This window comes from Meles meles, chromosome 6 (genome assembly GCF_922984935.1).
Source record: "Meles meles chromosome 6, mMelMel3.1 paternal haplotype, whole genome shotgun sequence".
NCBI lineage: Eukaryota > Metazoa > Chordata > Mammalia > Carnivora > Mustelidae > Meles > Meles meles.
Window position 1 is genome coordinate 43,221,986 of NC_060071.1, and position 12,808 is coordinate 43,234,793.

Below are 12,808 nucleotides of genomic sequence, written 5' to 3' on the forward strand. Positions count from 1 at the left end.
ATTTCCTTATGCCTAGAATATTTTTTTCCATTTTATTTATTTTTTTCAGCGTAACAGTATTCATTGTTTTTTCACAACACCCAGTGCTCCATGCAAAACGTGCCCTCCCTATTACCCACCACCTGTTCCCCCAACCTCCCACCCCTGACCCTTCAAAACCCTCAGGTTGTTTTTCAGAGTCCATAGTCTCTTATGGTTCGCCTCCCCTCCCCAATGTCCATAGCCCCCTCCCCCTCTCCCAATCCCACCTCCCCCCAGCAACCCCCAGTTTGTTTTGTGAGATTAAGAGTCATTTATGGTTTGTCTCCCTCCCAATCCCATCTTGTTTCATTTATTCTTCTCCTATCCCCCTAACCCCCCATGTTGCTTCTCCATGTCCTCATATCAGGGAGATCATATGATAGTTGTCTTTCTCCGATTGACTTATTTCACTAAGCATGATACGCTCTAGTTCCATCCACATCGTCGCTTATGCCTAGAATATTTTTATCTGTCAGACTCGGTTCAAACATCTTCTGAAGAATTACTCTGATAGGGGCACCTGGGTGGCTCAGTGGGTTAAGTGTCTGACTCCTGATTCTGGCTTGGGTCATGATCTTGGGAGTTGTGGGACTGGCCCGGCACATTAGGCTCTGCACTGGGTGTGGAGCCTATTTAGGATTCTCTCTCTCCTTCTGCCCACTCTCCCGCCCCACTCTCACCCTCCCCTCACCCCAAAAAAAATTTCCCTGATAACATCAGGATACTCAGTCATTCTCTGACTTTAGTCTTTCTATCACTGCACTAGTCCACATTACCTTTAAGTTTTGTTGACTACTTACTATATACTATACTAAGCACTGTTTTAGGTGCTAGGGATACAATGCTGAAAAACAGAAAAGGTCCCTATAAATTTAGAGATTTATTCTAGAGGGTGACGGTAGAAAGAAAGTAATGTAAATATAAGTAAGATACATTAAGAGCTCCTAAATTCTAGGAGGAAATTAAACATGGTGATATAACATAAAGGGATTCTCTATTTACCTAGCTGACTCCCAACTAAACACTCCAGCTTCTAAAACCACTTTCCTGTCTTCATTTATAAAAAGCAATCTTGCTACAGTTTATGTAAAAACATGTATATGTTCTCTTAAAATTATTTTCAAAGAAATTATATAAACTTAAGATAGTTAAGTAGAAGCATTAACAATAATTTCAAAAGTAGTCCAGGCTTGGGTGGCTCAGTGGGTTAAAGCCTCTGCCTTCGGCTCAGATCATGGTCTCAGGGTCTTGGGATCGAGACCCACATCGGGCTCTCTGCTCGGCAGGAAGCCTGCTTCCCTTCCTCTCTTTCTACCTGCTCCTCTACTTGTGATCTCTGTCAAATACATAAATAAAATCTTAAAAAAAAAAAAGTAGCCCAGGCTGCCAAACTGATAAAGAAAGCTCTACCAGTGCTGACAGGGTCCATTATAAATTCATGCTATCGAACCTCAACTTGGCTTTATCCAATTCTTTCTGTTCCTACTTCATTCCCAACAGTGGTAGTTCAAACATTCCTCCACAAATGACTGTACTTCATACTTTACTGAGACTTCATTTTTATTTCCCTCCCTCTTTACCTTCAAATTTTTCTAACTTCATCCATTTCTATTTTTCTCAAAGGGTAGTTCTTTCCCAAAGGGAAACTTTTCTTTATTCTCACCCCAATTCTTACTGGACCTTCAAGAACACTTTTCCTATGAATTTTTCTTTCTCTTATATACCACATTGCTTTTCTAGTGGATCATCTTCCTCTTCCTACCAACTTGCTCATTTATTCTCTGTCCTTTCACTCCCAAATACTCCATATTGTTTCTAAGTTGCCATATTTGTTTCTATTTTTCACATTTCTTAAAAACCCTCACTGCTTTGGCCAACATACTGATTACTGTTTGTAATGTTTTTACCCTAACAACTCTATCAGCTTAAAGCTCATCAATAATCTTCTAATAACTAAAAATCAGCTACCTTCTGTAGTTTTTTTTTTCCAGTATCATTGAGGTATAATTGACAAATGAAACTCTGAGATGTTTAAAGTGTACCTCTTGATGATTTGACATATGTACATATTGTGAAAGGACTCCCCCACCCCATCTAGTAAATTAACACATTGTAGTCATTCTCTTTGATATCTCTGTAATATGACACTGTTAGCCATGCATTTGGTTTTGAAACTTATTTCTTCCTTGGTTAATTCCATTTAATCTCCTACCTGTTTAACTATGTTTTATCCCATCGCTTCTCTTCCTCATCCTGTTCACTATATACAGACATGCCCCAGCTTCTTTCCTTCTAATTTCATTCTCTCCCCTTACTTCAACTCTATCTTCTGTATCTTTAAATTCAATGCAGAAAGTTTAAGGTTAGGGCTAACTTCTTCAAAGCTCTACATTTTCAATATGCTAAGAATGACCACTTGGCTCTTATTTTTTTTTTTTTTTTAATTTATTCATTTGACAGACAGAGATCACACGTAGGCAGAGAGGCAGGCAGAGAGAGGTGGAAGCAGGCTCCCTGCTGAGCAGAGAGCCCAATACGGGGCTCAATCCCAAGACCCTGGGATCATGACCTGAGCTGAAGGCAGAGGTTTAATCCACTGAGCCACCCAGGCACCCCACCACTTGGCTCTTAAACACATCTAAAATTAAGCTCATCACCACCATCAAAATGAATTCTATACTAATTTATACTAATGGCACCTACATCCTCTTAGTCTCAAATCAAATTTGGAGTCAAAAATGGATTATCAAACTTTCACTGGGCATCTTCAACAGGAAGGACATTTTGAAGAGTATCTTCAGAAACTTTTTACTTTAATAAGGGTTGAGAAGACAATAATGCAAAAACACAACTCTCAAAGTGCCGAGTACAAAAACAAAACAAAACAAAAAAACAAGTGCTAAGTACAATGGGAACACAGAACAGAAATTAAATACTCATTGGAAGGATTCATCTATTCTTCCCTCCTTATAGGACACAACTGAAAATTTCACCTTCTTTTCAAAGCTTATCTCCAGTGTCATCTTCACGAAATCATTGTCTTACACCTATTTTGGAGGATTCTAAAATATCCTAACTCTTTCAGTCATCCATGCACTTATCCTATGTATTTTATAATTACTGAAAATGTGGGTTTTTTTTTTTTTTTTCCCCAAAAAAGGGATATGCCATAACTCTAATTCTTAGAGGAAAATATAGGTGTAGGGGCGCCTGGGTGGCTCAGTGGGTTAAAGCTTTTGCCTTCAGCTCAGGTCATGATCCCAGGGTCCTGGGATCGAGCCCCGCATCGGATTCTCTGTTCAGCGGGGAGCCTGCTTCCCTTCCTCTCTCTCTCTGCCTGCCTCTCTGTCTGCTTGTGATCTCTCTCTGTCAAGTAAATAAATAAAAATCTAAAAAAATAAAAAATAAAAAATAAATTTAAAAAAAAGAAAAGAAAATATAGGTGTAATGAAATAGTATGAGAACTCCTAAAATAGTACCAAAATTACAAATACCTGGGCAATCACAGCTTCTCGTGTTCCATAATATTTAAAGAACAGATGATCGGTCTGAATATAAAGCTGACAAGTATTTCTTTCAGCTGAAGTTGTACGTTTTTTCCTCAGGTGTTCTGGACTTTTAACAGCATGTTCTTTTTGAGGTGTCTATAAGTCAAAAAAGAGTCATTTCTGATCATTAGTATGTTTCACTATTATTATAAATTTATATAGCTAAGAACACATATTATGTAGAATTTCATATTTGCTTTATTATGGAACACCTAGGTATTCCCCCCACACCATTAAAAATTCTTCATAAATCTCACTTTCAGCCTCATAATATTCCACTGTATAGATGATCTTTAATTTATTTAAGTAATTCTTTCACTTTTAAACATTTTCAAAACCTACCTTTCAATACGTAATCATTTAAATATAAAGCAAGTCTTATAGTTGTTTATAATACTTTGATATCTTCTATCTCCCTCTAATACCCAATCTATTACCCAGCCCTGTCAAACTGACCTCCTAATACCAAGGGAATATGCCCATTATCTCTGGTACCCACCCATCAGCCCAAGCAACCATCACTTATTACCTAGAATACTCCAATAATAGCAATGTAATCCATCCATATCCATTACTGGCCTTCACTCTATTCACCATACTGCAATCTTTTCAAAATGCAAATTTGCAAATATTACCCACCTGTATAACAGATTTCAGTAGCTTCTTACTGCTCTAAGGATAAAGCCCTAAATCCTTTACATGTGCCACCAAATCAGCACTGCAGTCTCTACTTACCTGCCCAGTTTCTTTTCATTCTATCTACCACAGAAACCAACTCTTGCTCTCTGTGCTACAGCTACACAGGCCTTCTTTCCAATCCTCCAGCATCATGTCTCTTGAGAGTTTCTGCACACACTACTGCTGTCTCTCCTGACCCAGCTAACTTCTCCCTTCAGACTTAGCAAAGGTCAATTCATCCATCATACCATGTCACGGAACCATGTACCCATGTCCCTTATATAGTGCAACTTTATTGTGTGGTGATTGGTTTAATTTTTGTCCCCAGTCCACCATCATTACTTCAACCACTAGAATACGAGCTCCAGAAACCAAAAAATATCTGTGTCTGCATCTTGCTATATTGCTTTCACCTAACACACACTTGACAGGCAAACACTAGATATTCAGTTTGTATTTGTTTAAAGAATTAGCACTGCTATTGAACCCAAGCACTTCAACATTTGCTAACATCTAAGAGCTCCATTTTAAGTGAATTTTGATGACACAGTAATGAAGAATTCAAATTAAATTGGGTTTTTAAGCCACAATCCAAATTTACATTCACATTTTATACTTTCCTTCTACCTTAACAACTCCATGTTTGCCTGTTCTCTCAGTTACTGCCTTCATTTCACTTTTCTTTATTTTCACTGAGTACAGCATTCTAGGATAGCAGGTACTCAGTTCCAGCCCATCACAACATCTTCTGTTTCCAACTGTCTCCAATGAAAAATGAGCTGTCATTTCAACTCTTGCTTCTTTGAAGGTGATCAGATTTTTATTATTGGTTGCTTTTAAGAGTACATATCTTTTGGTTTTTATACTTTTCTAATAATATGCTAGAGTGTTACTTTCATTGGAAAGTATTTGTCTAATTACACAGCTTACTGAATTTGTTGATATCCACTGTCATTTTTGGAAAACTCTGCCATATCTGTCCCTATTTCACTCTCACTTTTTCCCTCCTTGATATAATTGAGATATCAATTATACATATGCTAGATCTTTTTTTTTTTTTTTTTAAGATTTTATTTATTTGACAGAGAGAAACCACAGAGAGGCAGGCAGAGAGAGAGGAAGGGAAGCAGGCTCTCCGCTGAGCAGAGAGCCCGATGTGGGACTCGATCCCAGGACCCTGAGATCATGACCTGAGCCGAAGGCAGCGGCTTAACCCACTGAGCCACCCAGGTGCCCCTATGCTAGATCTTTTTAATGAATCCCTTATCTATCTCTTTTTTATATTTTTCTATCCCTTTTCTTAGTGGTTTACTCTGTTTTCTTATGATCCACCATCCAGATCTAAACCCATCAAATTCTTAATTTCTGCTGTTATACTTTTCAATTCTAGAATTTTCATCAGGCTCTTTTGTTCCTTTCCAGTTTTTTGCTGTAATTTTAAATTCTATCTTTATGTACTTGAACATACTGAAGTACGTATGTGTCCGATCATTTCATTATCTGTAAAACTTTAGGTTGTTTACATGTCTGACATCCCAGCTAGAATGCAAGCTCTCTGAGGGTGTATACTCTGCGTCATTTACTCTTGCATCACTGATGTTTGGTATACAATAGTTTTCTTCTCTTGTTCTTCCATCATGTTTGTCTTGTTTGTTCAGATGCTTATTATTTGTAACTGAGCACCAGACAACGTACATGAAAAACCACAGATACAATTTTAGGCTTCAGGTGATGATATCTTTCTCAAGCAAGATTTATTTTTCTTCTGGCAATAATTAGGCCTGATACACTGGTAATCCTGGATCACCTAACCCTAATTAGAGATTAAGCAGCTGTGATGTAGAATTTTAATCCCTGTGATAGAAGGAGGTAGGACATTTTTTGACTCACTCTTATTCCCAGGGAGTAGCCCTTCAAGATTCCAACCTAAAGCCCTTCTGAGAACGCCGTAAGTACTATTTTTATCCTTAGCTCAAGAATCTGGAGAGTTCTACTCAGCTTCTCAGTCTCTCAGCTACCTTATCAGGAACTAGAAGATATACCTAGAGAAAAAATAGCCCAAAGGCCAAGCTCACTTGTCCAGGCATTCTCATATATTTTAAGATCCAGCCCCGTAATTCTTCACAGCTTTGTTCTTTCTCCAATGCCTCCAAACAAATAAACACACAAACATGCAAATACAGACACACATATAAACACACACAAATATTTATATTTTAAATATTTAAATTTTAGTGTGCCTGTGTGGCTCAGTTGGTTAAGTGTCTGCCTTCAGCCCAGGTCACGATCTTAGGGTCCTGGGTTTGAGCCCCATTATCTGGCTCCCTGCTCATTGGAAAGCCTGCTTCTCCCTTTCACACTCCCCCTACTTGTGTTCCTTCTCGAGGTGTCTCTCTCACTCTCAGTGTCAAATAAATAATAATATCTTAGAAGGAAAAAAAAAGGAAAAAGAGTATTTCTTGAAAATAATCCTTATTAATTTTATGTATTGTGAATACTGTCTCAAAGTTTATAACTATCTTTGCTTTAAGGTGTCTTTTACTCTTAATTTTCATACAGTGAAATATATCAAAATTTTTATAGTCAAAAGATTTTATGTCATATTCAAAGTGTTTCTCTACCCCAAAATCCAAAATTTTTTTTACTATCTTTTTTTTTTTTTTTTTTTTTTACTATCTTTTTAAATGCTTTTGCCCATGTTTTAAGTGGAGCTCATGAATTTTTTTTAAGTGAGTTAAAATAGTTCTTTGTATATTTTGGAGAAGCCTTTTATCAGACGTACTGTTGACATTTTTGCATGGTCTCTGGTTTTCTACATTTTCTTAACTGTGTCTTTTGAGATTTTAATTTTGACAGAGTCCAAATGATAAATTTTGTAGGGTATTTTTGTATCTCCTAAAAAAATTGCTGCCTATGCCAAATTTACAAAGATTTCTCCTTTTTTTCTACAAGTTTTAAGTTTTAGCCTTAAGCATATAGATTTTTCATCTATTTCACCTACTTTTTTTTTAATTTTCAGCTAATTTTTATATAACGTACAGTGTACAGGCTGAGGTTTGTTCTCCCATATGGATATCCAATTCATTATACCAGTACTTGCCAGACTATTCTTTCTTGGGACTTTCGAGAAAATCAACTGACCCTGTGGCTCTCTATCCTTAGGTCAAAAGGACACCATTTGGACTATTATGCCTTAAAATCAGGCAGTATAAATCCTCTAGCTTTGTTCTTTTTTGAAAATTCTTTGGCTATTCTAGGTTCTTTACATTTCAGTCTATCAGAATCAGTTTATCAATTACTAGATAAATCCCCACTGAGATTTTGATAGGGGCTGCACTGACTAACTCTACAGAACAATTTAGGGAAAACTGACATATTGAATCTTCCAAACAATAAACACAGCATACTTCTGCATTTAATTAGACATTTAATTTTTCTTGGAATGTTTTATAGCTTTCATATATGTCTTGTGCATATCATATTAAATTTATTCTAAGTATTTTATATTCTTAATGATATTTTTAGAGGGTTTCTTAAAATTTCATTTTCTAAATGTTCACTGGTAGTGTATAAAATATAACTGATATTTTTTCATACAGACTCGTTACCTATCCTGAATCCTTGGTAAATTTACTTATTAATTTTACAACTTTTCCTAGACTCACTAGGATTTTCTAAGCATACTCTCAATGTCACCTACAAACAAATGCAGTTTATTTCCTTTACAATCTATATGCCTTTCATTTATTTTTCTTGCCTGATTATGCTATGACCACGATGTGCTACCTTCTTTTATATCTTTTATACGTTGTTGAGTCTGACTTATTAATATAAGAAATTTTGAAAAAAAAAAAAAAAAAAGAAATTTTGCATATGGGGCACCTAGATGGCTCAGTGGGTTAAGCCTCTGCCTTCAGCTCAGGCCATGATCTCAGGGTTCTGGGATTGAGCAGAGAATCTACTTCCCCCTCTCTCCCTCTGCCAACTTGTGATCTCTGTCAAATAAATAAATAAGGGGCGCCTGGGTGGCTCAGTGGGTTAAAGCCTCTGCCTTCGGCTCAGGTCATGATCCCAAGGTCCTGGGATCGAGCCCCACATCGGGCTCTCTGCTCAGCGCAGAGCCTGCTTCACTTCCTCTCTCTCTGCCTGCCTCTGTCTACTTGTGATCTCTGTCTGTCAAATAAATAAATAAATAAATCTTTAAAATAAATAAATAAATAAATAATCTTTTTTTTTTTTTTCTTTTTAAATTTATTTGACAGAGAGAGAGAGAGAGAGAGATCACAGGTAGGCAGAGAGAGAGAGGAGGAAGCAGGCTCCCCGCTGAGCAGAGAGCCCGATGTGGGGCTCGATCCCAGGACCCTGGGATCACGACCTGAGCCGAAGGCAGAGGCTTAACCCACTGAGCCACCCAGGTGCCCCAATAAATAAAACCTTAAAAAAAAGAAAGAAAAAGAAATTTTGCATATATATTTATAAGGTATATTGGTTTGTAGTTTAGTTTTTTTGTAATGTCTTTGTCTGGTGTGCTTATCAGCATAATGCTGCCTGACAGAATGTGTTAAGAAGTTCTCCCTTCTGGGGCACGTGAGTGGCTCAGTGGGTTAAAGCCTCTGCCTTCGGCTCAGGTCATGATCCCAGAGTCCTGGGATCGAGCCCCACGTCGGGCTCTCTGCTCAGCAGGAGGCCTGCTTCCTCCTCTCTCTCTGCCTGCCTCTCTGCCTGTTTGTGTTCTCTGTCACTGTCAAATAAATAAATCTTTAAAAAAAAAAAAAAAGTTCTCCCTTCTCCTTTATTTTCTTAAAGCCTTTGTGTAAGATTGGTATTTCTTTTCTTTCTTAAATACTTAGACTTCTATGGTGAAATGATATCTGGGCTTGAACATTCCTTGATGGAAAATTATTAAGTATCAATCTAATATCATACATACACCTACTATTCTATTTCTGCTTGTTTTTCTTAATTTGTATCTGTAAAGGAATTTGCTGCCTACTATTCTATTTCTGCTTGTTTTTCTTAATTTGTATCTGTAAAGGAATTTGCTGATTAAACTGGCTGTTAAATTTATTAGCTCAATGTGCTCAAAATTTAAACTATTAAGTGTGTAGTAATATCCCCTTTCATTCCTGATACTGTTAATTTCTGTTTTCTCTTTATTTCTTGATCAGACTAGCTAGAAGTTCATCAGTTAATCTCTTCTACTGATTTCCTCTGGTTTTTATATCATTGATACCCCTCTTGTTACTTGATTCCTTCCATTTAATAACTTTGAGGTTAATTTGTAATTCCTGGTCTAGCTTTTTAAGGTGGAAGCTTACGTGGCTGATTTCTAGATATGTCTTCTTTTCTAATATGATCATTTAAAACTTCACATTCTCGGGGCGCCTGGGTGGTTCAGTGGGTTAAAGCCTCTGCCTTCAGCTCAGGTCATGATCCCAGGGTCCTGGGATCGAGCCCCACATCGGGTTCTCTGCTTCGCAGAGAGCCTGCTTCCCCCCACCCGCCTCGCCTGCCTCTCTGCCTACTTGTAATCTCTGTCAAATACATAAATAAAATCTTAAAAAAAAAACCAAAAAACTTCACATTCTTTGTTATTAGCAAATGTTTCCTGTGCACTCTTCACTTCTTTGCATAGATATAAATTTCCATCTGGTATCCCTTTCCTAACCAAAGAACATCTTTTAAATTTTTTTTGCATTAAATTTTCTTTCAGTGGTTATTCAGCTTAAGCTGAATCTAACAAATTTATTATTTCGTGTTTTTGTTATTCACTTCAAAATAGTTCCCAACTGCATTATCTGATGTGACTTAATTTCTAAAAATTACAGAATTTTCCTCATTTTTTGTTACTGATTTCTAATTTAATTTCCTTAAGACCCAAGAACTTATTCCATATAATTTCAATCCTTTTAAACGTATTAAGATTTCTTTTATAGGCTAGCATATGTTAGCAAATATTCATTTACACTTCAAAAGAATGTATATCTGCTACTTTTTTTTAAATTTTTATTTATTTATTTGACAGACAGATATCACAAGTAGGCAGAGAGGCAGGCAGAGAGAGAGAGAGGGGGAAGCAGGCTCCCTGCTGAGCAGAAAGCCCGATGTGGGGCCCAATCCCAAGACTCTGGGATCATGACCTGAACCGAAGGCAGAGGCTTTAACCCACTGAGTCACCCAGGCGCCCCAATCTGCTACTTTTGAGTAGAGAGTTCTATAAATGTCAATTAGGTCAGGTTGGTTCAGCGTAATATTCAAGTTTCCTATATCCTAACTGGTTTTCTATCTATTTGCTCTATCAACATATCAATCAACTTCTCTAATCAGAAGTAAGTGTACCTCCAACTATAATTTGTAGATTTTTCCAGTTCTCCATTCAGTTTCATCAGGTTTGCCTAATGTATTTCATAACTCTATTACTAACTACATTATTAATTAACATTTAGGATTATTTCTCCATGATAAAGTAGTATGTCCCTCCTTTTCCACAGTAATACTCTGTGAGCTGATATACATTCTTTGATATTAACATGGTCACTTCAACATTCTTATAATTGGTGTTTGTATGATACATGCTTTATCATCCTTTTAAACTATCTGTGTCTTTACATTTAAACTGCATTTCTCTCAGCAAGGAAATTGAAGCAGCAATCAAACAGCTCCCAACAAATAAGAGTCCAGGACCGGATGGCTTCCCAGGGGAATTCTAACAAACATTTAAAGAAGAATTAATACCTATTCTTCTGAAGCTCTTTGAAAACAGAGAAGTGGAAGGAAAACATTCAAACTCTATGAGATCAGCATTATCTCATACCTTTTGATCCCAAAATCAGACAAAGACCCCACCAAAAAGGAGAATAACAGATTAACATCCCTGATGAACATGGATGCAAAAATTCTCACCAAGATACTAGCCAGTAGAATCCAACAGTACATTAAAAGGATTATTCACCACATCCAAGTGGGATTTATTCCCGGGCTGCAAGGGTGGTTCAACACCCACAAATCAATCAATGTGATACACTAAATAATAAAAGAAAGGACAAGAACTGTATGATCCTCTCAATAGATGCAGGAAAAGCATATGACAAAGTACAGTATCCTTTCTTGATTAAAACTCTTCACAGTGTAGGGAGAGGGAACATACTTCTGTACCATAAAACCATATACAAAAAACCAATGGCGAATATCATTCTCAATGGAGAAAAACTAAGAGTTTTCCCCTTGAGGTCAGGAACACAGCAGGGATGTCCAATATCACCACTGCTGTTCAACATAGTACTAGAAGTCATAGTCTTAGCAATCGGACAACAGAAGAAACAAAAGGCATTCAAATTAGCAAAGAAGTCAAACTCTCACTCTTCGCATAAGACATGATACTCCCTGTGGGAAACACAAAAGTCTGCACCCCAAAACTGCTAAAACTCATACAGGAATTCAGCAAAGTGGCAAGAAATAAAATCAATGCACAGAAACCAGTTGCATTTCTATAGACCAGCAACAAGACAAAAGGAAGAAATTAAGGAGTCATTTCCATTTACAATTACACCCCAAACCATTAAGACACCTAGGAATAAACCTCACCAAAGAGGCAAAGTATCTGTACTCAGAAAACTATAGAACACTCCTGAAAGAAACTGAGGAAGACACAAAGAAATGGAAAAACGTTCCACACTCACAGACTGGAAGAACAAACATTATTAAAATGTCTATGCTACCTAGGGTAATCTATACATTCAATGCAATCCCTATCAAAATACCATCAACTTGGGGGGCCTGGGAGGCTCAGTCAGTTAAGCACTGACTTTGGCTTAGGTCATGGTCCCAGGGTCTTCAGGTAGAGCCCCACTTTGGGCTCCCTGCTTAGTGGGGAGTGTGCTTCTCCCTCTTCCTCTGCTGCTCCTCCTGCTCGGGCTCTTTCGCTTGCATTCCCTCTCTCAAATAAATAAAACCTTAAAAAAATATCATCAACTTTTTTCAGAGCTACAACAAATAATTCTAAAATTTGTATGGCACCAGAAAAGACCCCGAATAGTCAAAGGAATATTGAAAAAGAAAATCAAAGCTGGTGGCATCACAATCTGGATCTCAAGCTCTACTACAAAGCTGTAATCATCAAGATAGTATGCTACTGGCAAAAAAACCAAATACACAGATCAATGGAACAGAAGAGAGAACTCAGAAATGGACCCTCAACTCTATCATCAATTAATCTTCACAGGAAAGAATATCCAATGGAAAATGGTTCCTCAACAAATGGTGTTGGGAAAATTAGACAGCCTCATGCAGAAGAATAAAACTGAACCATTTCCTTACACCATACACAAAAATAGACTCAAAATGGATAAAAGACCTAAATATGAGACAAGAATCCATCAAAATCCTAGAGAAGAACACAGGCAGCAACCTCTGTAACCTCGGCCACAGCCACTTCTTGCTAGACAGGTCTCCAAAGGCAAGGGAAACAAAGGCAAAAATGAACTGGGATTTCATCAAGATAAAAAAACTTTTGCACAGCAAAGGAACAGTTAACCAAGCCAAAAGACAACCTACAGAATGGG

The 12,808-nt window shown here is 37.3% G+C and overlaps 1 protein-coding gene across 1 annotated transcript in view; it reads right to left on the reverse strand.

The window, feature by feature from the left end:
* ADAM10 (ADAM metallopeptidase domain 10) overlaps positions 1 to 12,808 on the reverse strand; it is a 134,995-nt gene that overhangs the window by 41,096 nt on the left and 81,091 nt on the right. The window contains exon 6 of the mRNA XM_046009157.1: positions 3,516 to 3,665. Coding sequence (XP_045865113.1) covers positions 3,516 to 3,665 — 150 coding nt within the window. The remainder of the gene's footprint in view (positions 1 to 3,515; positions 3,666 to 12,808) is intronic.